Source organism: Ochotona princeps, chromosome 20, assembly GCF_030435755.1.
Source record: "Ochotona princeps isolate mOchPri1 chromosome 20, mOchPri1.hap1, whole genome shotgun sequence".
NCBI classification, from domain to species: Eukaryota; Metazoa; Chordata; class Mammalia; order Lagomorpha; family Ochotonidae; genus Ochotona; species Ochotona princeps.
In genome coordinates, this window is record NC_080851.1 from 30,861,593 (window position 1) to 30,889,184 (window position 27,592).

At 43.7% G+C, this 27,592-nt stretch overlaps 1 protein-coding gene across 1 annotated transcript in view; it reads right to left on the reverse strand.

The window, feature by feature from the left end:
* DNAH11 (dynein axonemal heavy chain 11) overlaps positions 1–27,592 on the reverse strand; it is a 268,709-nt gene that overhangs the window by 25,502 nt on the left and 215,615 nt on the right. Inside the window, exons 64-71 of the mRNA XM_058678278.1 lie at positions 27,198–27,433; positions 24,856–24,978; positions 13,874–14,078; positions 10,139–10,303; positions 8,005–8,145; positions 6,090–6,260; positions 2,257–2,379; positions 916–1,109 (exon numbers count right to left, since the gene is read on the reverse strand). Of these exons, the coding sequence (XP_058534261.1) occupies positions 916–1,109; positions 2,257–2,379; positions 6,090–6,260; positions 8,005–8,145; positions 10,139–10,303; positions 13,874–14,078; positions 24,856–24,978; positions 27,198–27,433 (1,358 nt within the window). The remainder of the gene's footprint in view (positions 1–915; positions 1,110–2,256; positions 2,380–6,089; positions 6,261–8,004; positions 8,146–10,138; positions 10,304–13,873; positions 14,079–24,855; positions 24,979–27,197; positions 27,434–27,592) is intronic.

Below are 27,592 nucleotides of genomic sequence, written 5' to 3' on the forward strand. Positions count from 1 at the left end.
TGGCTTTATCCGCCCCCCTGCCCAAGTCCCCTGTGATTTTCCTCCATCACTTATGAACAGCTCATTAGATTTGCCACAGTGCAATTTTCCAGCTTGCTGGGCTTCTCATGAATATACAAATGCTTTTTGGGGTGTTTCTAACTCAGAGAAGCGCAATGAAGCAAGCAGGATTTTCTCGCAGCATCCGAGTTGGCAGAAAGAAATCAAGTCCCAAGCAGAATTCACTTGTAAAGTGGCGTTCAGCAGCCACTTCTGCGAAGGGAAAATTGGCCGAACACGGCAACGCAGAGGAAGAGCCCGCCAGGCCGCGCATATCGTGGGTGAGAGCAGAGTCCCACAGGGGAGGAAGTGGAGAACCGTTAGGTCGGAGAACTCGAATGAGGATAAGGCTCATGTGAATTCAGCAGCGTGTGTCATGGGGAAGCCAAGAGGGTCAAGTGCAAAGACCCTTGAGCCAAGAGGGAGAAAGGAGTTTGTTTCTGCGTTGCATGGGTTATCAAGTTCTCTTTGGAGAGGAACTCATTTCTGTTTGACAAGCCAGATGTGGAGGGTCAAAATGCTACATCGGAAGGAGGAGGCTGGAAATTCCCCTTGGCTAGCCCATGCTCTTGACCTCTGGACCCTGGTGACACTCATCTCACTTTTAAGATCTTTTCCATCAATCCATCACTTCTGCTGATTTCAGAATCAAGCTTTCTCAGGAAGGAGGCCTTGAATCTGCCTAAAGACCAGCCTACTGCTGAGTGGCTTGCAAAGGTTAAGCACAGCAGGCATGATGACAGACAAGTCTCTCGCTTCCCACCACTGTGACTGGGGGAATGACGTTTCTTTCCTGTGGTGACAAACACTTGCACCACACACACTGCAAAGCCCTGAAGTGCAGCTCCTCCCACAGCCACTTGCACATGGCCACACCTGAGAGCGTACGTCATTCTGTCAGGACGCGTCGCTCTCAAAATAATCAGCTTCTGTATGAAACTCTTCTTCTTCCATTCTTGCGGTAACTTCTCTTTTTCCGGGTATTCGGATTCCACCCACTTCCTCCACTGCTTGGCAGATCCTTCCACATCTCTGTCTAGGCCTCGAAATTCTTCCAGAAGCGCTACTGCCTGTGATACAAAGGGAGAAATGAGCGGGAACGGGTGGGCGATCCACAGCTTAGAGTTGGGGATGAAAGCCTTGTGTATGTATCTCAGGTCAGCACGTGGTGGGGTGTGGGAGTTTTCTTTTTCCTCTGCAGTCTTTTCTGCCTTGCTGTAAGGGACACCCCAAGGGCAGCCTGGAGACACCCTGGTTCTCTGGCCTGTTGGGTTTGGCCAGTAGGAAGGACTGAGACTGGAGCAGGTGGGTGTATTTTCCCCAGCCCTGTCTTGCTGGTCCAGCAGTCACTGCATCCCTCTGCCAAGGCCACGGCGCCTATAAGGGGGCCCTCTCCCATCATTTTCTTCCTCAGCAGTTCTAGTGACAACTCTCCCCTTTTATTGTCCCCATCCTTGGCTGGTTTCTTTATCCACCAGCCCATACTGAGCAAATACATTCTTTTTTAAACTCCCATCATTCCTTTGAATGTCAAATCTACATATTCTATATTGTATATAACACATATAGCTTGTTGAATCCCGGATCACATTTAAACTTGTAATTAAAATGTTAAAGTGATGATCAATTAATAATCAAAAATTTAAATCTAAACATACTGTCAGAATCAGGGTAACTTAGTTGCTTTTAGGGCATAGAACAGGACAATGCTTAGTACATGTTGAAAATTAAAAAAAAAAAATCCCAGCTCTTTGAAGAAGAAATGCTTAACAATAGGTTCTTCTGACAGAAAGTGGAAAAAGAATTGCTTATTGGGTTGAAAATCGATTCTTACAGTTTTCTTTATAACATTCTGCTTCATTTAAACATTTTATTATGAAATCAAACTAACATTGTGTAATTTTAATAAAATTTACAAAGATACAATTAGGATAGGGTGGAGAAACGTAATTTAAGAAAAAAACAAAATAAGTCAGGTTTCAGTAAATTGGAAAATTCTTCACTATATGTATTAACAACTTTTCACCCACTCATAGGGCAAAAGCTACAAATCACGTTAATAATACAAAGATTAACAAAAGAGCATCACATTACATAGGTTATTTCTACAACTGAAATCATGTCTAATATACCCCCCGTACCTGGAATGCCCCTACAGCGGAGAGACCTAACGACTGACTTAAGATTTAGAACTTGAGAAACCATGGCCTAATGTACCTTCACAGCACTCCAGGACTGCGTGCTGAGGAAGTCAACGGGACTCGGGTAAGTGTGCTCCACTGTGAACCGAAGCAGGAAATCCAGCTCCACGGGGTTTATCTCTTCCCTCCTCAACAAAATCTTGAGAGTGCACACAACGGCAAGGGATTATTAGGTTTACGCCAACAAGCACAACCCAGGAAGCAGTCCCTGCTGAACAGCTCTGATCCAGGCACAACCAAGCCCAGCGAGAAGTCAGGCAGATGCCTGCTCTGTAGTTGAAATAAAGAACCTCTGTGTGGACCCATGCTCTCAAAACCAAGATCAGAAACCAAATACAGCAGTTTAAAAGGCTGATATCTTTCAATACTGACACCTATGGCCATTAGCCACAACTTTGAAATATGTATTTGTATTCTGTCTTCTGCTAGGGGAAACTGTCTCAAAATGTATTACACAAAATGAGGAAGCCTCAGGTGAGAGTGGTCTACAGGAATAAACAGAAACTATAGCAGTTATCATGAGGATGAGGGGAAACGGAAAAGGTTGCTTAAAGTTAAATTCAAATGTAAGTTATGTTTTGGAGAAAAAAGTTTTCAAATCCATGCATAGTTTAATGATTCATAGTCCATGCCGTTTTAATGACCCATATATTTTACCAACAGAAACCTATGACACCTGTTTCTTTTTTGAGAAAAAGTAGAAATTGTTTTTACAGATACTGATAAATATGTTCATTGTGAACTGGAATAAACTTGAGGCATGCTGATAAAGAATTGGTAGCATCCGGACACTGTACTAGCAAACTCACGTAAGAATCAGGTTTGGGATCATCTCCAATGAAGTTTCTTTGGAGATCCCTCCAACTGAACTGCTGATCTTAGAACCCCAACCATGAAGAGACTGTCATCCAGTGGATTCTGAATAGGGTTCATTGCGATTGGAACCGAGAGATTGGCCGCAATCCAGAACTGATGAACTATCAAAACTGTATGAGCAGGACCCTCAGAGCGTGTCTCCCATTGGGGATCTGGGATGGGTGGGAGGTTGGGTGGGGCTTTTCCCTTTTTTTCCCTGACCCCAGATACAGGGTAAAATGATATTGATGTGGAAACAATGGTATTACCCACTTTCACCCTTTAGCCCTTGACCCTTTGTTCCCTAATCAACTAAGAAAGATTATAAAAAAAATAATTAAAAAAAAAGAATTGGTAGCATGGCCACAGTAGATTTTAGACGCTACAAAGGAAGTATTCTTAATTTCTCTGAATATGCTGTAACACTTCATAAAATTAAGCTGGGGAAAATTTTCTGCTCTATGCTATTCTAAAATTTTGAATTATTTTCAAAATGCACTGTGAGTGGCTGCACACAAATAAAATTTTACTGTAAATTAAATTTCCTTAGTTTATTTCAACAAATAAACAATCATTCATAGAGATGCAAAGCATTGATTTATGCAGTTTGCCAGGAGTTGAGGCAATTATCTAAGGCTTCCAGGGAAGTTTTCTTTTTCTTTTCAAAGATTCATCCGTTTGAATTTGAAAGACAGATTTTGGAGAGAGAAAAGGAGAAAAAGAGAGATCCTCCATTGGTTGGCTCACTCCCTAAACGGCCACAACAGCCAGAGCTGAGCTGACCCAAAGCCAGTAGCAAGAAGTAGGAGTCTCTCCTGTGAGCACAGGGAGCCAAGGACTTGGGCCATTCTGTGCCGCTTTTCCAGGCCAGAAACAAGGAGCTAGATTGGAAGTGGAGCAACCAGGATGTGAACTGCTGCCCATATGGCCACAGCTGGAGGATTAGCCTGCCTGTCACACTGCCAGCCCCTAAGGGAAAGTTTTAAACAAAAGTACATGCCATGTGTTATCGTCTCTGGTCTCTGTTGGTGAGAAATATATGTGAAAAAATATAGAAACAGTCCTTGAGTTAGAAAGTTTGACTTATAATTTTACAACTTTGTGATGGTGCCGGAGTGATAGTATTCAGTAGGAACTGAGCTCTGCCAAAGTTTGCTCTCTCCCAGTGATACCATTCTGTCGTAAGAACTGCAGCTTCTGGCCAGGCCCTGGTCACAGGGGAAGGGATTCATGTGCCACAGCGTGCTGTGTTTGTAAGCCAGGGCATCTGCTAGGTCAGGTGCATCCATCCAATGCACGTCTGACATCAGATATTTCAACTGACAATGGGTTTATTGGGACATGATGCCACTGTAAGTTGAGGATCATATTTCATCCTGCAGTGTCTTACACTTATTGCAGTATCACACACTCAACCAGCCATATCAATGTACTCTTTTAAAAAAGATTTATATATAATTGGAAAGACAGATTTACAGAAAGAAGGAGAGACAGAGAGGAAGATCTTCCACCTGCTGCTTCACTCCCCAAATATCTGCAATGGTTAGAACTGAGCCAATCTAAAGCCAGGAACCAGGAGCTTCTTCAGGGTCTCCCATGCAGGTACAGGGTCTTAAGACTTTGGGCCATCCTCTACTACTTTTCCAGGCCACAAACAGGGAGCTGGAGGGAAAGTGGAGTAGCCAAGACATGAACTGGCGGCAATATGGGATCCCAATAGATGCAAGGCAAGGATTTAGCCACTAGGCTATCACAATGGGCCCGTATCAGTGTACTCTTAGGTAGCCCAAGCCAATGTATGAACAGCAACAATACTAGGAGAGAAGTTGCATTTTATTCCTGTACCACATACATTTGAAAATACCCACTCCCCCCTTTTTTCCTTACAAAATTCACAGGAATCTATGAATATGAAAAATATTGGAAGAGATGGTGCTGTTTATTGTTAATTACAGATGTTTATGAAGTGCCTTGCTTGGGTCAGGGCACAGAATAGGTAGGGCACGGATTGTTCCTGGAGGTCTGGGTTGATAGAAAAAGTCATAGATTGGATGAGCTGACACAAGAACCACACACTCCCGTCATCCAGGCGTGCTGTCTTCACTGGGTTTTGTTACTACAGACATTTTGACTGAACAAAATTTTTCCTGGAAGTCCATGAGAAAAAGAGTAAAAGGGAAAAAGGGGCATGAAGCCTGGAACCTTCTTCATTCCCTGACTGTTGTTTCTTCTTCAATGACTTTTTCACTTTACCAGGATACTTCAAGCAGTCCACACAAAAACAGAATTAAAAGGCAAGCTCATTTTGGAGCAAAAATCTGGCAAAATCCCTGTATATGAGGCATCAAAGTTCACAAAAATGCCTGTTGTGAATAAAACTATGCATGGATTTAAAAACGCCTTCACCCCATAAAAATCTTATCATGAATTCCATTTCCCATGAACTTCTGGAAATACTTTTACTTGACTGTCTATGTTAATTGGGCATGATGTGACGCCCGGGTATGTTCATAATGTAGAATGGGTAAATGACGCCACCCAATAAATCCATCATCTCCCATGCTGTCATTAATATCTGCTCTTGGACTTACTTTGAAATCTGCATTATTATTGATGATACACAATTCCAGACTCTCAAAGAAGGAATTTCTGTCATTTGTGACAACAGGCATGGACCAAGACTTTGGTAAGAAACTTGAAGGGCCACAGGGATACGGACCCTGATCCTAAAGAAGTTTCCTGGCAGTCCCTGGCAGGTTGTTTACAGGACCTGAGAGGGGAAGGGCTCCTGGATGTCTCTCAGGGTGACCAGTGTGGTAGACCAGTTGCACATCCACCCACCCTGAAGCACGGTGACCCAGAAGAAGGCTGTCATGTGCCAGGATGCCCGTTGGAGACTCAAGTCTCCACTTGCCACCAACACCTCCCAGCAGCTGAAGCAGCTGCACCTCCCTGCCTTATGTTCTGGGGATGTTTGCTAGTGGGTCACCTCACCTGAAAAGCCATCTGGGACAGGAAGGTGAGCTTGTCCTTCTCAAAGAGGGCCTGGCTGGTATACAGGAACAGGGTGTGGGTGATACTATCTATCAGCACAGAGATGCGGCCCTGAGCGTCCTCCACCCTCTCCGCCTGCTCGATGGCTCTGTGGAACAGCGCGTTGAAAGCCTAGGGAATTCAATGCAACCATTTAAGGGTGATGCCCGGTGTTTGCATGTCCAGCAAGCCTATTTCTTTTTAATTGGGTTAATTTTTTTATGTTGTCCTTTTCATATACTTTTGGGATCTCCTTTGATTACTTTTTCTTTCCATTAAAATTACTCTTGGTATTTGTTTTCTACTCTATTTTTTATGCATGGTTATGATGGAGCTGTCTGGAGCTCTAGGGAGTCATCTCCCTCTAAAGATTCCAATATACGTATATATGTTCACATACAAACATAACATCTATTTGGGGCTAGTGGATAGGAACCAGAACCCAGCTTTTTTGTGTCTTACAGTATAAATGTTTGGAAGAAAGTAAAACCCTTCAATGACAGACACATATAGTAAGCATTGGCAAGAAGGCATAGAAATACCTACTGATCTGATATTTACAGTCTTAAATTGGGCTTTAAACAGTATATAGCACAGAGATGTGTTGGTATGATCAACAAGTCTGTTGCACTGAAGACTCCAGGTTCGAGTGTTTATGCAAGTCTGTGCCCTGCTCTCTGAGCCTGTTGTCACTATGTCTGCCACCAGCTTGATTCCTTCCACAGAGTCATATTGCACACAGACTCATCCACAGTCCCCAGTGTGGCCTCCAAGTCTCAGTGTGATCCAATCCTTTCTTTGCTCTGGATATGTCTGCTCACCTTCACACTCATTCATTGCCCTCCAATCCACACGGATTCATCACTCTCTGGAACACTCAGACGCTTGTCTCACACACGCACCTGTTCTCCCAATACTCTTTACATGGCTGTGTTCTACATAGCTTTGAACAATCAGCTAGAATTCTGCTTTGTCTGGGAGGCCTTATATGAGGCCCCAGGAAAATATTCACTCCATCTCTACTCTTCTCTCTTATGGTACTTACCATATAAACATATGGAAACACACATATACATCTATGTGCGTATATATACACAAATATAAACATATATATTTTCATAAAAGTGGAACTATTTGTATCTTCACTCATATATATGTGTAAATGTACATATACATTAATAATTTGTTGTTTGCAAAAGTGTATACGCAGTGACAAGCATTGGCTGGATGATTGTTCCCAATAAATATTGGTCTGAAAGTTGAGTGAATGAATGGACAAATGTTTCCCAGAGACACAATAGCACAAGGTTTAAAGAACATTGGCTCTGGAAACTAAGCAGTCATATAGGTTGAAATCTTAGCCCTCGGTACCATAAATAAATGCCTAGGCAACATATTCAAGATCTGAAAATGTTAGTTTGGTTTTTTAAAACAATTAAAACATGGATAAAATGATAGGTGTGCATGGAATCCAACAGAGATAAAATAAGGAACCCCTTATAAAAACACCTTGCATATTTTGTAAAGGCTTAATAAAGGGTTGTTCTCATTTTTTCTCCCTCTTCACCAGGGAACCATGGGAGATCTCTTTCCAAGACACTCACATGTTCTCCAGCAGGATTAGGAGCCTCAGGGAAAATTCCCTTTTGACTCTGGGCAGACATAAAGTCACCCTGAGAGCGTCAGGACCTCAAAACCTTATGGAAAATTTTACCTTATGGAAAGTTTCCAAGAAAACAAGAGATTTTATAGATTGGTTCTTTTCCCTGTTAGTTAGCTCCTAATGACTCCCAGTCCAGGCCACTTACAAACAAAAGCTCCAGACACAAGCTGAACTCCTCGAGTTTTCAAGTCCCCTTGGTCTATTCCCCAGTACCTTCAAAGAGAACTGGTAGATGGGATTGATTTTCCTGAGGTCATTCATCACAAAATACAGAAGGGATGCTCTCGCTGCCACTGGCCGGTAGCACTCCCGGGCCTCATTGATTTTCCTCTCGTTTGCTTTGGCCTCAACCACCTGCGATGGGAGCGATCAAAAACAAGGAACTTAGTCATCACATTCTCTATGGCTAAGGGACGGACCTAGCTGAAATGAGAGAGGATAAGAATTGAAATAAATGACACGCATGAAATCTATGTGCGTGGTCTTCTCTAATATTATTAAAAATAATGCTTTTAGCCATTGGGCTTATTAGAGGTAATGGATGTAACTCTAGTGGCTTTGCAGGTAACAAGTGAATCAAGCTTAATTGTTTGTGATTCAGTCAGAATTTGTGTCTGAGTAATGTCACCTTCCTGCTTCCTCCCCCTCTTTCTTTCAGGTTTAACAAACCAGGTCTACCATCTCCTGGTGCCTCTTAAATGGCTGCGGGGTCAGTCCAATGTCGGTAACTTTATTGTGCAACAAGGCATACAAAAGCATTCAAGGTCAACAGCATAGCTGAAGACTCTGATGACTGGCATGTTCTGACTTTGCATCAGCTCGTCCATATGCTCAGAGGCTTCTGTTCCATTTATTTATTAGCCTCTGGGAACATTCAGAGCGATCATTAAGCTCACCACCAGCAGCACCATCCACCAACACACTCCAAATTGGTATTCAAAGCTGAAGAACTATTTTTTTCTTTAGGACCACCGACAGACCAATAGCTTTCCAAGATACAACACCTGCTGCAAACTTTTCTGGAGGCCTGACTCACAGTATTTGTGTAGGGAAGGAAATAGAAAGCAGAACAGTCACCACATGGCGATACATTAAGACAGGAAGAGGAGCTATAAGGGGCAATTAGTAGGTAACTTCAAAGCTAAGACCCAATTTACTTAATTACCCCAATCTTTACTATCCTAGGAGCCACCTAGAATCCACTTATGGGAAAGCAGAGAGCAATTTGGGATTCCATTTCCTTGCTTCATTTACAACAGATATATTGGATGTGTGGTACCACAGCTTCTTGCTAGGTAATTAACAGGTGCCTTGGATGGAGGATGCTCCAGAAAGCGAATGAAGGTCTAATAGTGACTTTAAAGCAATGCAATGGGAAGGGTGCAGGTCCCAGCACTCACCATACAGTTGGCCTCAACTGGAAACCTGCTGGACATTCAGAAGGCACTCAATGAAAACTTCCCTGCATTTCCGGAAATGTTGCTTTCTTGGGGGAATGACGCATTTGAGTGCAGAGCAAATCCTGCCTGGCTTAGTCTCCCAATCTGGAACCCTACAGACTAAACTCCAGGTCCACGGATTTTTCTAGTAAGTCCGACAGATTGGATGGTGAGTGTAGGACATCGGCCTACTTGAGTGCATGTTGAAGCCTGCCCTGAAGTTTTTAGTTGCCAATGGCATCAGGCTTTTTTTTCCTCAAAAATTTTCCACTTAGGGAAAGTAACAGCATCTAGTTTGAATCTCTGCAGAGAGAAACATACATTCAAGCATCTCATCTCCATCTCCATTCAGAACTCCACGTGGCCTGGCATTTAAGGGCAATGTCTGAACTGACTTCAATTCTACTAGTCAGTTCTCTTTGAGGAAGTAACTGATTCTCAGGCTTAGCACTGTGGTGTAGTGCGCCATGCCCCCGCGACATCCTTTCCGGTCCAGTTCCCTGCTAATGCCCCCCACCCCCCGGGAAGGCATCAGAGGAGGGCCCAAGTCCTTGGGCTCCTGCACCCTAATGAGACATGGAAGAAGTTCCTGGCTTCAGCCCGACTCTGATACCATAGTTACAGTCATTTGAGGGCATGAACCAGCAGATGGAAGGTCTTGTTCTCTGTCTCTTCTTCATTCTCTGAACTCTACCTTTCAAATAAATACATTATTCACCCCCCAAGCATTTCATTCAAACAGGTGTGCTAAGATACCCATGGCTCCATATTTCAAGTCCAGCTTCTTGCTGGGAGGCAACAGGGATGACTCAAATAACTGAGTTTCTGCCGTCCATGTGAGGGACCTTGCTGAAGAAGTTCCCACCACCCCCTCCACCCCCCACCCCCGTGCCCTTGGCCAGTCCGACCTGGCGCTCTATTTCGGCAGCGGTGGCCTTGGTTGCCTCCAGGCTCTCGACCAGCTGGCTGTCATCCAGAAAGCAGCCCTGAGCGGCAGACAGACGCAGCAGGAGGTCATCCTCCAGACGCTTCAGCTCGATCTTGAAGTCGTTCTGGTGCTTGGTCAAAGTCAACTGGCACAAACCAAGAAACCAAGAGTCATGGCGAATTTCACAGACTCAATACCCAGCAAAGCCCACATATTGCTCATGCCTTCTGATCGTAATTTCTTTTCAAGGGGCTGATGTTGTGACGTACTGGGTCAAGTGCCTGCCTGTGCTCCAGCCATTCCATAAGCATGTTGGTTCAAGTCCCGGCTGCTTCACTTCCATTCCAGCCCCCTGCTAACGCACCCAGGAAAGCAGCCAAGGGTCGTTCAAGTGCTTGGGCCCCTACACCCACATGGGAAACCTGAATGGAACTCCTGGCTTAGGCCTGGCCCAGGTCTACTTATTTCGGCCATTTGGGGGGAGTAACCAATAATTAGATCTGTCTTTCCCTCTCATTTTGTAGCTTTGCCTAAGCAGCAAGAATAGCTACAAAACAAACCACTCTTTTCTAAAAATTTAGAAAGCATACTATGATATGGCCACACTTCAGGGTGCAGAGTGTGAACTCTTACCAGACTTTGACACCTGTAAGAAGAGACTGTTTTAGAAAATATCAGAAACTTCCAATATCTGCTGATATCTAAACAGCTTGGAAGTCTCATGTCTACCCAGATGGTCGGAAAAAGCTCACCTGACAGTTCTCTAGGCACCAGAGAACTGAGGGGACAGGGCAAACTGCCACTGCAGAAACCAGAAGGAGGCAGGTGTACAGAGAGGCACAGCCCAGCACGTCACAGAGAGGGTCACTGCCAGTTCCTGTGGCCCACTCTTGGGGCCTCCCTACCTGGAGTCTCCCCTCCAGGAGCGCCCTTCCCCCATGGTTTCACAACAAAGCTCAGAGAGGAGTCAGTTCCTGTCTGGGGCATGGAGAGGTGAAAAATCATCATTTCGAATCATTAGCCTTCTAAAAAAAAACTTTGCAGAACACTGAAGGAAAAGTTGATTATGGGGCAAAATTTTTAAAATCCAAGCCCAGTTTAGTTTTTCTAATATATGTTTTCTGTGAACTTTTCAAAGACTCCTAAGTCCAGAGGAAAGGTAAGCACAGTGAGCGTGCCTGGAACTTTCTCTTGTCCTTAACAAAGACCTGTTGAGACTTCCCATGTCACACAGGCAAGGAGACGGAAACAGAAAAGGCTTACTGTTACTCTTCTGATGACCAAAACTCAATGATGCGAGCCTGTTAGAGATGCAAAAACCTGAGCCTTAACCCTAAGATAAAAGAATGCTCCCCTGTGTAATACCTACTATCACATGCGCAGATCCTGGGAAAATGACAGCCGGCTACAAATGACAGAGCTACCGACAGAGGTTCTACTGGGGAGGGCAGTTTGGAGGTGAACCCAAAGACAGCAGAGAGCGCAGCAAGGGAAACAAGAGCAAATGGAAACTTCTGACACACACGGCTCCAGGAAACAGTACACACATACTGATCCCTAGCAGTGTAAACACGCAGCCTCACTCTAAAACTCCAGCTACCTCATTCCAATAATCAACACATTGTGTCTTTCACCAAGAAGGGGCAAGGCATGATCAGAGGCAAACACACACAGACTGAAGAGGCAAAGCAAACCTCAGAGCAAGTATGACAGAGATTTTTGAATTTTCAGATGAGCCTACACATCCTCTAGGAGGATACACAGCTGGTGGAAATGGAAACTGCTAATTCACGTGAAAACCTCCTGGTAGCTCCTCAATGGAGCGGCAAGTAGAGCGGCAATAGGACATAGCAATGTGCTCTTAGGTGACACCCAAAAGAATTGAGAAATTCATGTCTAGATAAGAACTTGTTCTTGACTGTTCCTTTCATGAACACCCCCCAACTGATGAGGACAAACGTGTTCTAGAGCCATACAATGGGCCACTGTTCAGCCATACAGATGAACTGATCCATTCAACAACACGACTAACATCAGCAAATGTCACATTGTGTAAAAGAAGCCAGACATTCAGGTCCCATTTATATGAAATGTACAGAACAGGGACTCAATAGCAGCAGAAAAGTAAGAGCTGCAGAGACTGAGAAAATGAGGGCTAATGGGTCTATGCTTTCTTTTTTTAAGCGATAAGACTATTTCGAAATGACTGTTCCGTGAATAACCTTAAAAAACATTAAGTGACAGAAGTAAAAAGAGTGAATTCTCTGACATGAGTCACAGATCAGTAAAACTATTTTGAAAGATGGGACAAAATACTACTGCCATTTCTCAATGAACAGCAGTGAGTGGGAATGTTAAAATAGAATAGCATCTCAAATATGACATGTGCTTGGTGGGGAAGTGTCTGGTATTATGGTTATCATGGTATTCTTGGGGTAGCCACACCCCATGTCAGAGTGCACAGCCTCCTGCTAGTGCACAGCTTGGGAGGCAGCAGTGCTAGCACAAGTGCTCAAGTCCCTGTCACACACAGGAGACCTGGAGTGGGTCCTGAATCCAGCCAGCCCAATCCTGGCTGTTGTAGGCATCTGGGGAGTGAGCCAGCAGATACGACATCACTTTGTCCTTCAAATAAATCCATGTCTTTTGAAAATTTTCAAAATATATGAACAAAACAAAACAAATTATAAAGCCTTTTGGAAAAAGCAGTCAAGAAAGGGAGGGAGGCAGGGAAGGAAAGAAGGAGAGAGGGAGGGAGGAGGAGGGGAAGGAGACAGAGAGAAAGAGAGAGAATGAATGAATATGCATCAGTGGATTTTCCATTCTCTGGTTCACTTCTCAAGTGACGACGACAGCCAGGTCTGGATTTCCCCAAGCAAGCGGCAGGGACACAAGCACCTGAGCCATCTACTGCTGTTTTCCGGGGGTACTGGCAGGAAGCCAGATCAGAAGTAGAGCAGATGGGATACAAACTGGCACCCTGATATGGGAATGCCAGCATTGCAAATGGTGGTTTAACTCTTGGTACCACAACACTGAACCTACCTATTGCTTCTGAAAGCTGCGTGTCTGTCTTAGGTTTTTATTCCTCTCTTTCCCTGAAACAGCTGAATCTACTACATCGGCCCCTCTTCCAAAGGATGAGCTTTTTCGTTTGCAAACCTTCTCTATGGAATTTCTCTGTTGTCCATATCATTTTTTCTGATTTAATCTGTATTGCTCTCTTTTTTATATGCCTTTAGGCTACTGTTTGTTTTTTGGTTTTCTGCATTCAATACCATGTTTTCAATATTTTGCTTTTAACATACTTAGACCATAATTCCCCTTTACATGCTAGTCATAACAAGCTACACATTCCTTTTTTTGCAGCTTTATCCCAATACTCCTCTTCTTCACTCCTTTGCCCTGGTTAAACTTGTCTTCTTCCAAATTGCATGGATACCACCTGCTTCTACAGCTCAGTTTTCCAAGCCTGATGCCTCCTTGCCTAAGTCTTGTGTATGGAAGAAGATCTGGGGTCAGCCCACCTCCCACCTGGGAGCACAACCAACCTTCTGGCACTTAAGTGTGCATTCCCTTTTCACATTCTCCTCATTACCCACGCCCTCTCCTCCCGCCCCACAATGGGACTGCAAGATTCTGGGGGCAGGGATGCTATCAGAACCTTCTGTGTCCCATGTTGTCAGTTGTACAAAGCAGACTCAGCAATGCATACCTTAAGTTTCTCCAGATCTGGCCTTTCCATACTGACCACCTCTGCCAGTAGCTGGGCCTCGAGGCCGTCTTCCGTGACAGTGAAGTTGAGGAGGGTCATCTGGGCTTGCAATTCTGGCTTGTAGTGAGGATTCGCCAGCTTCGTGTGAAGGATGAGGCGAAAGTTCCTGTTGAATTCACATTCTTTATTCCCGATCTTGATATACCTGAAGCAGTTGTATGCAACAAGGAGACAGTTAGGACAGCCAGGAGCTAAACCCTCATGCAGGTGGCTTGCAGTTTCTCTGTCTGGTAACACACATGGGCCAAGGAAGTCAGTTTTTTTTGTCTTTCACCTAAGCTGTTTGCTAAAACAGGGAGCTGGATGGGAAGCAGGGCCGCCGGGATTAGAACCGGTGCCCATATGGGATCCCGGGGCGTGCAAGGTGAGGACTTTAACCACTGCGCCACATTGCCGGGCCCGAAATTAATGTATTTTTATAAAACTGTTGAAAAATACTTATTCTCTTACTGATCATTTATTGATTACTTGTGTTTTCATGGAATATACTATAGCCAAACACTTATCCACTCAAAAAGTAGCTACTGAACACCCACACCATGCCAGGCTGTCACAGTCTTTTAGACACTAGCACACAACCATTAACAGGACAAGTATGGTCTCCGTCCTCACCTGAACTAGCACTTACTCTCCCATGCTACATATTATGGGTATAAAATTTTACATATGGATTCATGCATTCTTATACTCACTCATGTATATCAGGAATTTACAATGTACATAGAGATAAAAGAACTGCTCAATTAAAAGATAAAGGATGCAAACACATTTTTTTTCAAACATGATAGTCAAGAAACTAGTGAGCCACGAAGAAAACACTCAGCATTATTAGTTGCAAGGAATGTTAACCAAAGTCACAGTGAGTACCGTGCCACGCCTACCAGGACAGCTACACTCACACACTCTGAGGATAACAAGTGTCCTTGAAATTGTGCCGATTTAAATTCTCATCTACAGCTGGTGTGAATGTAAAAATCACACAACCATTTTGAAAAAAAAGCTGGGCAGTTCCTTGGGCAATTTTACTTGGGGGGGGTCCATACTCCAAATAATTCAAACACAGGTCTGTGCACATTTTGTGTGCAAATGTTCATAGCTGCATAATGTGTAACAGATAAGATAGAAAAACCCCAAATGTGTTTCATGAGCAACTAGGCAAAACATGTCCTATCCCAATTATAGAGTATTACGAGGCTGTGTAAAGGCCAAATACACACTGCACAGATGCTGCAGTGTGGGTAAACCTTGAAAAGATATGGTCAGTGGAAGAAACCAATCACAAAAGACCATACTATGTATGATTCAACTCACAGAAACATTCCCAGTTGGGCAAATCACTGGAGACATTAGGTCAGTGGTTACCCAGCCAGCTAATTACGGTGAAACTTGCTTCATGCTGTGATTGGCTGCAAACCACTGAATTGTGCACTTTAAATGGGCAATCTGCATCCTACACGAACCATATCTTATCAAAGAGGTTGTGAAAAAAACAGAGCAGTGATCTATATAGAAGTCACATGAGCAACAGCAGGGCTTTTATCAACCTTTCAGGGATGTCATCATGCTGATGTCAGAGTTTCATGCTTATCTTTGGAACCAAATGAGGTGAACCAATAGTATGATCTTAAAAACACACACACACATTTTTGAGTTTATGCATCTCTTCTTGACTGACAATATATATAACCCTGGCTACATCAGAAGGCATCTTTAACAGTTCTGTTGTTACTTGAGCTTCTGTTCCCGGAACTGATTCAAGTGGAGCTTCAAGAAAATCTTTGCTAGCGCTGTTAACTACATTCATCTAGGCCAGCTTCAAGGTTGGCATGAGTGGTCTTCCAATGAAATTGCAAGAGTTTTCTGTAATTACCATCTGGTGTTCTCACAACTGAAATGCCAGCTTTTATACTCATTTGCATCACTGCAATGCAATGAGACACTAACTATTGTCCTCACTGCTGTTCCATGTCAGGCTGCAATGCTTCCTCCCTGCTGGACAGTCTCTGAGAAAGGTCATGGCCGTTGACACCTGCCAGGATTTCAGGTGCTTTGAATTTTCTCTTCCAGAGTTAAAACTCACACGTCTTAACCTCCTGCTTCACCACTGGAAAAATATTCTCAAGCACAAAGGGAATGGAAAACACTTTTAGACTTTAAAAGTAGAAACTGAAATGCAGCACAAGGAATGAACCCAACCAAGAATGGGCCATCACTGTTGTCCTTGGGGACAGATCCTGAGCGTGGGGATGGCGGCACAGAGTCAGAGACGTTTGGAGTTGGCATGTTGTGTGTGTTCTCACACGTGCTTGAGCTCCGAACTAGCCACCTGTAAGACTGACACATTTGTGACATGGCATCTGTTCACACACTGTTGTTTACAGCCCTTTGATGTCCATTCCTAGGTTCACAGAGTGAACAAAATCACCATGATCTTTGCTTCCTGCCACTCTAGAGGAAGGTCTGCAGGTGGTTTAAGACTCATGGAATCACTTGGTCTAGCCTATGACCAGGCAACCGTAGGAGGGACTTGAAATTCAATATATTGATAGCAGGGTTATTTTTAGGTTGATCATTTCCTATGGCTGGCAAAAGATGTTATAAGCATCCAGATGACCGCTGCAGGAACAAAAGATCCCCAGGCATGCAGGAACGTCACCCTTGTCTGTGGTTTCAGTGAAACTTCCTCTTAGTGCACTCGGGGTTGATTTTCCCCAGCAGCTACAACACGAAGTCAGGCCTTTCTCTCTAGGATTCCAAGAGCTAACAATGAGCAGGGGGTTCTGACAATGTCAGTTCCGGTGCCAGTGCCAGGGGCTCTTGTGTTTTAACAAACCAGCTGAGTGCAAGCAAAGCTTTAGATGACATGGGTGACCCCTCTGTGTGCAGGACAGGTTTTAAAGGGAGCCAGGGAAGCTCTGGTGATAAAAGCAAGCCGAGGTCTTGCCTGTAATACTGGGCTTCCTATCTTGCTGTGAATCATGATTTGATAGCTATGGATTTCCCAGGGATGGTAAATTACCTTCAATTGGGGGTGTTTATGATCTATGAAAGGCAAAAATTACATAATGACTCAGTGGGTTTTATCATTGCTGCTAGGTTAATTTTTGGTTAATCTCCTCTTTGGGAAAATGAAACAGACTGTTACTGCTCTCTCCTGATTTGAAGGATCCAAAAAAACAACCAAGCTAACCACAGGGGTGGGAAAAGCAAACAGAATCACTTTGATGAAAGACGTGAACCCAGAAGGTCGCTGTGAACACTTAAACTTGAACTGTAATTTTAATAAGGGGTGACCAGCTGGGGCTGAAGAGCAGCCTGGATTGACGAAGTGGGGCTGCTTTCCTTACTGTCTTTTCTGGTTCTACTGCCCCCAGGGGAAGACCACTCCGGCCCCTGTCGCTACATCTCTGAGAAATCTTCAAATCAGGGGTGGATAGGCTCCCAGAGGGTTTTTATACAAAGGAAGAAGGAGAGGAGGGCAGGGATGGAAGAGCTCCCCTCCCCCACTTTGCACGCTGGCCGAACTTCCCTGGATTGGAGGTGGAAGACTCATCAACTACACAATCTAAGAAGTAAAATCAAATGAGTTCTCCTGTACAGACATCCTGGTTTAATTGGTCAGCCCATGGAGCAAGGGAAAGAAAATCTATTTCCTGTTGTCACAGGAGAGCAAGCACAGCCCCATAGCTGATTCCCTTTCATGGACCCAGAGTTTATGACTTGTCCAAGGTTACATCGCTTTTCGGCAGAGCTGAGAGTAGACCATGGGTCTCTAGACTCCCAGTATAAAGTTTACTGCACTCTATCAAACCCCAGGTTAATTTGCTGACAATGACAGCCTGTAATGTCGGCTGCTGTCATCCTGTCTGACCGTCAACCACAAGAGGGTACTGAGAGAATATCGTTGACTCAGTACTTGTGCATGATGACCAGGGAGACACACACACAGCTCGGAGCAAATGCTCTGCTAATCTTGGTTTAGAAATTTTGCCCTTTTTTTAAAAGAAGAGCACAGATTGTCGAAGTGCTCAACCTCTATCTACCATCTGCAAGTTCTGTTCAACAGATTAACGAAAAAGATTTTACCTTCTATCTTTAAAAAAATCATATTCTAAGGGTATCAAAATATCCACTAGTTAGGGATGAATGATTTTGTCTTCATGATGATCCTCTGGGAGTACATATTAACTGTAACTTCAGTGTTCATGTGTTAGGTAAGGACAAAAACGATAGACACCAGAAACATTGAAATGTCAGTCCAAGAATGTCCCAGGATAAAAAGATGTTGAATTTCTTCAAGTCAGAGAAGGTCATGCCATAAGAAGACAGAGGTGGAAGTTACCTGAAAACACTTGGACATGGTTCTTGGCTGAGTTTCCCAGAAGTTCTATGAGAGAAGTTGGTGACTTGGGCTATGCAGTCTTGTCTCAACACAACCACAAGACGATTCCGAAACTGGAGATCCTAAACCGGAACTCCCAGCTGGCAAGGGTCTGGAAGCTAAGGGGTCTCTTCATTCTTTTGGAATTACTCTCCAACCGAAAACCCCACCAGTCTTGGTGCATCAAACTAGAAATGAATACCTCCAGCGACCAGGTAGCTCTGAGTATGAGAACAAGTACAGGCACTGTTGGGCTGCCATTTCAAACCCAACATGGAAAGTAACAGAGACAACGGAGAATGCAGCTTGACTAATGAGGCCTACAGTGGCATAGAGCATCTTCAGGAGGGCCGGCTACCAATGGTCTCTTTCCAACAGATTTGCAAACTACGGGGTTTGGAGGGAAACCTTGACAGCTCAATGTCAGATGAAGAGAGTCTTCAGAGGGCTCAACAAGTTCTCGTCCCAGGAGGAACTGCCCTCTCCTCGGTCTCACTCATCAGAGCCACTTTGTCAAGGTTAAAGAGATAGGTGGATTTTAAGGTAAGTCAATAGCACAGGTCCACAAGTTGGAGGCTGAGCAGATAGTGGGGAACACGCACTCAGAAGAAATGAACTTTCCAATGTCCATCAAAATCCTTACTGCATGTCCTGCTGTTTGAAATGAAAAGCTGCCAGGTCATATTCGTGAGCTCCAACAGCTATGCTTGAGAACGCGGCAGCAAAGACCAGGCAGAGCCCAGACAAGAGTGGACTTGTTACTTAGCAACCTCAGCAGGAAGGGCTGCCTGAGTTGGGCAAACCCTCTTCCAGAAGAAAGGTTGTAGCTGCAAGTGGCACAGCTGGCGGGATAGGCCAGGAGTGGCAAGAAAGCCACTCCTGAATAGAAATGAGTTAATTGTCTCGTTACTCCATACAGTTAATATAATCAACATGCCCTTCTAGGATAAAAGCAAACTTCAGTTAGAATTCAGAGAAGAAAAAAAAAATTGATGTGTTGACAACCCATGGAACATGGCACAGGGGTAAAAAAAGAAAAGAAATAAAGCTAAAAGTAAAAATCAGATTATTTCCCTTCTCATACCATACAAAAATTTCAATAATTTCTTAAAGACTACAATGCTGTACCAAAAATAAGGACATGCCAGTTCTAAAAGTGCTAATTTGCTTAAAAAATCAGCTCTGGAAAGTTTCTTTCTAGGCTGGAAAGGAAAGAATTCAGGGATGAACGTCCATGACCCCAGCTTGCAGCTCTCTTTAAGGTGCTTGTGGGACAAGGGGGAGGGTCACCCTTGAATACCATAATAGTTTTTTTTTCCCCGAAGAAATTGAGAAAAAGAAAAAGCAAACAAGCAAATGCAATCTGGGATGAATTTAGGAAAATTTGGATTTGTTTGTGTCAGCAAAGGGGAACAAGTAAACTTTCTTAATTTTGATGTGAAGAGAAACTAGAATGCTGAATTCTGTCATGCAAGGGCATGACGGAGCTTGAATATCAGACAATTCTAACCTATCAGTGACACAGAGATCCACGTGCCTCTGGAAGTTATATAAAATGCTTTGATTTCTATCTCAAGGCAATGCTTTCTCTACCAGCTTTGACTGAACAGAGTTCTGTCTTAAGTCCTACCCTTTAAAGTGATTTATATTCAACCCTGACACAACCACATGGCCCTCTACTGAAAGAACTGCAATATGACGCAATGCCCAAGCGGAGACTTTCTAACTGCAAGTGATTCTTACTAACCACGGTACAAACTTCAGGAAAGCACAGTTACGAATAAATGTAAAACACTGTCATCTTTTACTGTATAAATTCTGCAAAAATGAAATTTGGTATCATATCATGAATGCTTCTACTCGTTTCAAGTGTATCTTTAAGGGCAGGCTACTTAAAAATTCTCATGAACAGAGTAACTACAAAATGATGGGTAAAATATCTTTTGGGGGCAGGCATTTAGCATAGTGATGGGATGTGACCTATGGAGCCCACATCCCCCTTGGGAGTGTCTTGGCTTGAGGCTCAACTCCAGTTTCTTGTTAAGGGGTACCTTGGGAGGAAGGACATGACCGCTCAAGTGCTGGGTGCTTGCTGCCACCCATTTGTAGGTGGAAGACCCAGACTGAGTTCTGGGCCTCTGGCTTCCACCAAATTTGGGGAATGAATCCGAGGATGGAAACTTTTCCTCCTTCCTTGTCTTCTATCGATATCTGACACCCCTGGGGAACCCCAGGTGGCATTCCAGGCTCCTGACTTGGGGCAGGCTGGCCCCTGGCTGTTGTGAGCATTCAGAGAGTAAAGGAGTGGATGGAAGATTTGTTTGTGTCTCGAGCCCTCTGTATGTCAAATAAATGTAAATAAATAAATCAACCTTTAAAAAGGACTTCAATAATATTTAGGGGGATTTGAAAGATGAAACAGATTTAATTTGATGAAGCTACTTCACACATCAGCAACCTTCCTAACGGGCAAAGCCAGTAAATTTGCTTTGGAAAAAGTACAGGTTGATAAATCCTCCCAGATATGTTTTCTGTCGATTGATACGAAAAGATATATTCTGTTTAAAATTAGGATTGTCTTGGGTTTCGTGGGTTTAATTATTGGTAATTACCCAGCTCTTGTCAGCTGGTGGCCATTTTATGACAGTGGTATCTGTTGTGTGGGTCAGGTTCAACAGTATATCTCCTCAAACACAGATTTAATGTGCTATTGATGAAACCATTACTCGAACCAAATTAAGGTCTGGGCTGATGTATCGGTCCAGGGGGAGCTGTCAGACATGAAGGGAGTAATTAGTATTCATTACTTCATACTCCACAACATTCCAATTATTAATGAATTTCAACTTTGGGACTACGCTGTATCTCTCACAAGTATTTCTCAGACTTGCATTATTAGAGAAGACACACTAATACGGCCTCTTAGAAGGTCCCCCAAACAAACAAGGAGAACAAACCAAAATATTACTGAGACTTGAAAATTTTCTAAGGGAATGCGACTTTCTTGTTGGAGTTGCAAGTGTTTTCCCACCTGTGTTGGAAGCAGAGAAATGCAGACACTGGGGTGGATGAGCCTGAAGTTACAATCCCAGTGTGGTTCTTTCTTTCTTGGGTTTGGTAGTATCTTGTCTTTATAATGGAATGAATATAGTTTTAACCTCACAGGCAATCACGTGGAATGACACAGGATTAAGAGGATAGAAAAATCGAATGAAATACATGTAGTTGGAGATCAGAGAAAGATTCAGTCTGAAACCTTCAAACCTGTGCCTCAGTTTGGGGTGTGATGGAAGAAGTGTTACTCATACATTGTAAATGAGTATCTGTTATTAAATAATGTCCTGTTCACCCTGCTTGCCAGCTGAAAACCATACAAAGACTGAGATATCAAAACCTCACTCAAAATATTTTTTAACCTTGTGCAAACAAAGCTATTTTTAAAGACCTGGAATATCTTTAACATCTTTTCTGTCAAAAACAGAAGCAGAAAAAGGAGGAGGAGGAGGCAGACATAGTCCTTACAGGAAGAGGGGCTGATGGCATCGAACACAGGAATGTTCTGGATTATCAAACAGCAGCAGAGGGAAGCCCCTTAATTCTCAGGAGAGTCCCTCACTTGTATACACTACGAGAGCATATTTGCACTTACCTCGGGAAACAACTGGGCATTGTTTTCTGACTTGCATTGTGCATACGCTCTATAACCTAACTACTTTACTCCAAAGTATACATTCTGAAGAGATCCTTGCCATGTATTCATAGACGTAATTATGAGTGTTTACTTGTAATATTTGTGGCAGCTAAATGTCTGAAAACCATCTCTACTGCCACGGCCCCATCAGGTTAGGGGTGGGTCATCCTCAGGTGTCCGCTACGCAGGTCCATAGCAGGACTTCTCGTTGCCCGCAGCGTGACCTTCCAAGAATGCATCTGAGCCCATTCTTTCCACACCCCCGTGTCTTCACCAGTGTTCCCACAGAATCACAGCTCAAGATTTGCAGTGAAAATATGGAAAGGAAAGCAGGATCCTTTGGATAAAAACCAATTACTGCTGCCTACAAGATTTTCTGCTAGAAATAGGACCGCCTTGAGTACGTCTGAGGAGTTGAAAGAATTCTTAGGAACTGACCAATGGTCAAGCCAGAAGGTCCACATAAAAGTCTTCTCTCCTTCAGTCTACAAGCACCCTGCTCGTCTTCCTCCCCAATCCATTCTTTCTACCCACTTGGCTCCTACTTGCAGCTCCCCAAAGCTGTTGGGTTGTCTGGGGTGTTTCGCTATTTGTTCTAGGGCTCTCTTTCTGAGTCTCCTACCTGTGTGTTGGACAAACACCCACTCGCGTTGTAATGTAATCAGGTCTATTTTCCCCCCATAAACCCTATCCGAGTTCCACTGTGGGCAGGATGCTTCCTTGTAGTGTGTCAGTCTACCAGTAGGCAGAGGGGACAATATTTCCTCTACTGGCTACTGGCCTCTCTTCCTCTGAGCCTAGGTAGCTTCTGAGGCTCTTGAATCTGCAGTGCCTTGAATCTGCAGGCACTCAGTAGGGTGCTGGGTTATAGCAGCACTCAGAGAGGTCTATTCAATGGCTGGCAGGAGGCAAAGAGACTCCACTAGCAGAGTCTGGGAAGAGAAACTCTTAAGCTATGTGGGAGACAGGCATAGGAAAAGCTGGGGACACAGATTTGAAATTCACCCTCCACGAAGTGGCTGTCTCTACAGGTTAGAATTTCAGAATGAGGCTTGTGCATGCAAATACTGCATTGCAGGAAACATCATGGGTTAAATTCTTACAGATGGTTTTGAAGTTCCCTAGCCTGATGAAACAGTGCTGGGGTGACACTATCAGTTCTAGAAGGCCTCCTAGAGAATGCTTATTCAGTAAATGTCAGTGTGGAGAACAAGTTTGAGGAAGTTTGGGAATTACACCCCTGGGGAAGAAAAGCAATACGTTACTTTGGTCTAATATTTTGCATTAAAGACTTGATGCTCCCTGTCAAATTTATCTCTAAAATCAAAGGCTTCTGGAATTCTCATTAATGCTTTATAACCATACTGGGAAGGGGGGATCATGATTCAAATTTATGTCTTTGGAAATTTCAGATTATCCAAACATACGAGAGTATTTCAAAAGTTCATGGAAAAGAAAATTAAAATAGAAACTCATACACGTGCAAAAGACAATTTTTTACCATCCACAGATAGTTTTTTCATGGCAAGTATTTTCCACAAAGTTTTTTCAAAAGATTCCACATCAATTTTTTTCCACCTGAGTTGGTGCTCAGGAACGCCGAAGTTAAAGCTCAGAGAATATGTATTTCCTCTGACAAACATCTTAGGCCTTCATAATAGAGCCTGAGCCTTAATAACAAGGATTTCTCTCTGGTGACATCCAAGATTTTCCACTATATTTTTAACACTTCAGACGCAGCTACAATTATATGTATGTGAGGAGTTGCAGTTTGTCAAGTAGCTTATTAGATTGTTCCACATGCGTGTCTGGGTAAATGTTGGCTTATTAAACAATTACAAGTTGTCAGTCACTCTAAGTGGATCTACTTGATGAATACCACGCTCACCGGTTAGGGATGAGCAAGTTAGTCACCTTGAGATAGGCTCATGTGCGCTGACAGGAGTAAGCTAGTGATGACAAGGGAGACAGGCACCTTGGAGGCAGAAGTGGGTGTTAGAAGACAAGGAATTTGGGGGAAGTTCTGTGATTATACCTCTGTGAAGAAAAAGTGAAAAGGAGAGACAGGGAAAATCTAATGAAACCAAGCCAGTGGCTGCACTCCTGGTGAAGAAGCCAGAGGCTTGCCATGGCTTTCCCTGGGCCCACCCAGGCTTGGCCAGGGACCTACTGGTTGCACGTGACCTTTTTGCACATTTAGAGGACAAGTGAAATGGAGGCCCCTTGGCTCTGGGAGAAATAGTTTCTGGAAACCCTGGGAGAATGTTCTGGAAAGTGCAGTGTCTCACGCTGAATGGCACCTGCTGGAAAGCCAGGGAGAGATCCTTATGGCAATGCCCAGGGGACAGTGCCCACAGAGCTGAGAAGGGGATAATGAATCCTCTGTGTTGGAAAGGTTTGATGCATGTTAAGTTAGAAAAACTAGAGGTAGCCTAGTGAATCTGATTCTGTGGGTGTTATTATGGTGGAGAGAGACCAAGAAGATTTAAGCATGAAGCAAGTCAAGGTACAGGTAATATACAATCAGGGCAACCACACTCAAGATCTTTCGCAAATTGTTGAAGTTAGAGAGAGGTTGGCATAAAGAAGGGGTATGTGCCCCTCAGCTGGGTGGCCATGCAGTGTTTAGTCTGTAATTTGGAAAGCAGGTGAAAGGGGTCTAAATGTGCCAGACAGATAAGCTGGATATCTTGATCCTATTGGGGCGGCGTGAGTTTCGGATGGAGGTGCCATGAAATGGAAACACAGACACATCACCGAGATGTCAGAACACTGCACCTGACGGTAAAGGTAAGAAATACACTGACGGCCAAGCTCATTTAGCAGATGACTTGAATGAAAAACACTTACTTTCCTTTTTTAATCGTGTTCCTGCCGAGCAATGGATCCAGGACAGGATCTATGCATTCCTCAAGGTTTTCGATTAAGACAACATTGCCAAAGGCCAAAGCAGTTTCCATGGCACTCAGAAATCTTCATGTTCAGGCAGATGTGTGAAAACAACATGTAAATAAGCACAGGGAAGACGTTCAAAGTTACTCACGTGATTAAAGTATATTTCATATATATATACATATATATATATATATATTTTAAATAGGACAGATGAACTACTTTACAAAGTAGCAGTCTTCTCTAACTAGATGACAGAAAAAGAACAAATTTGGGGATCAATTTTATAGTCATATTTTCCATGTGAAATTCACCAGGTTGAACAAATAAGTCTTAGGATAAATTAGCTGCTTCTAATAATCACGGTTGAAATCAGTGTAACGGATTCAAATGTCATAAATTCAAATCAATCCAATATACATTTTTGGTGTAAAACTGAAATGACGTGAAGTGCCTTGAGATTTCATCACACTATAATTTTTTTAAAGCCTTTAAGTTCAATCATGTAAAGTAGCCAACACTTGTGTTACTTCACTTTGTTTTTCAAAATCATCTTTCTTCACCAAAATTACTTTTCTCCAAAGTACTCAGATAGGCAAGGCCTATATTGATCTGTGCAACCACATGCATTCTTTATTTTACTTCACATGTGCTAAGATAATAGGGAATCAAGTTACACACCAAAAGGTTTAAAATATTTTTCACCATCAATTGAAACAGCTACAGAGAACAAAGCTCCTACTCATTGAGTTTCTAGCACAGACTCTGATGACAGAAAATCTTAAGAGTAGATTTTATTTTCCAAAGTGATGTGCAAAGGGCCTGTGATGTGGCATTGCAGGCATAGCTGCCACCTGAAACATTGGCATTCCATATGGGCACCACTTCGTGCCCTGGATGCCCCACTTCCAGCCAGCTCCATGCTAATGGCCTGAGAAAGCAGAAGATGACCCAAGCGTATGGGCTCCAACACCTGTGTAGGAGATCTGGAAGAAGCTCCTGGCCTTGGCCCAGCCCAGCCCAGCCTTGGCCACTGTGGCCATTTAGGGGGAGAATCAGTGGATGGAAGATCACTCCTTTTACTGTCTTTCTGCCTCTCTGTGACTTTCAAATAAATCTTAAACAAAAAAGTGACATGTAGGTGTGCTTTTAGCCTAGCAACTTGGACACTGGTTTAAATGCTTCCATTCTACATTGGGGTATTGTGGTCCATACCTGGTACCAGCCTCCGACTCCAGCTTCCTGCCCATGCAAACCCAAGCTGAGAACAGAGCTGAATCAAGGCTCTGGTGCCCTGTCACCCATGTGGTTGATTTGGGTTGAGTCCCTGGCTCCCAGCTTTGTTCCTCTGGCAACTGAAGTCATTTGGAGGTTGAGCCAGTGAAGAGAATATTCTGTTTCTTTTTTTAATGAAAGAATTTCAAGGAGTATGAAAATACTAGAACCTCAGGGTCACAGCAAATGCATGATAATTACTGCAACACAATTCTCATGTTAATACATCAGGACAGAGAAAGCAGATTCAATGTAGTGTCATTTACTTGAAAGAACTGCAAAGAGAGACAGAGAGAGACAAGGAAACAGACGTCATTCATAGCTGCTTCACCCTTCAGAAGGCTACAACAGCAAGGGCTGGGCCAGACCGAAGTCAGCAGCTTTTTCCAGGTCTCCCATGTGGGTGCAGGGGCCCAAACATTTGGGCCATCTGCTGCTGCTTTCTCTAGGCCATTAGTAGGGAGCTGGATTGGAAGTGGAGCAGCCAGGACATGAACCAGCACCTGTATGGGATGCTGGGGATGCAGGCAGTGGCTTTACTTGTTATGGCACAATGCCAGCCCCTATCTGTCTTCCCCACATACAAATGTGATCGTTGTAATTTGACAAGTAAAAGTTGGGGAAAAATTAAGTTTTCTTCAGGTAGTCAATGTTGGAACTTACAGTAACATTAGGATCCCACTACAGAAACCTAACCATTAAAGATCATTAAGCCAAAACACACAATTAGCTATCCTCCTCTTACACAGACCAAATAATCTGAAGCCAGAATACATGGTATGTCCATTCTTAGTCCAAGAGAAATTTATGAATTGACAGCCAGTTTTCCTCTCAGATCCCATGTTTGTTTTACCCTGAAATTTGATTGCTTTTCCAGGAAATTAGATCCTGCCCAGCGTAAACATCCTTTCGACAGGGATCACCAGTGACCAGTTTCACAAGCTATCACAAACACCGAGAGTTCAGAGCCCTCAGATTTGCTTCGACAGCAGGAACCCAAAGCCAGTTCCTCAGGATACACATACCCTTTCTGGCCCAAGTGTGTGACCTTCAGGTCTGATCCGTATTTCCTCTTGATCCACTTCACCCCCTGCTGCTGCGGGTCTATCATCAGGGGCCAGCGCTCGCAGTGCATGAGGATGGCGGCGTTCTCCGTGGACATTCTGTCGCTGGGCAGTCCCTCGTTATTCCAGGTGGCAACTGTAGCATCATCCGTCAACATGGAGATCACATCCAGGCCTTTGGTTATGGGGATGGAAACCTTTACAGTGAGAGGGGAAGGCGACAAGCAGGCAGTGTGACAGAGGGAGACTCAGGCATGACAGACAAGGACACAGAAAATCAAAGCCAAGAGAAAGAGCCACATGGGAACCCACTCCTGAGAACTCTCAGGAGTCCCATACCACTCTCATCATGAAAT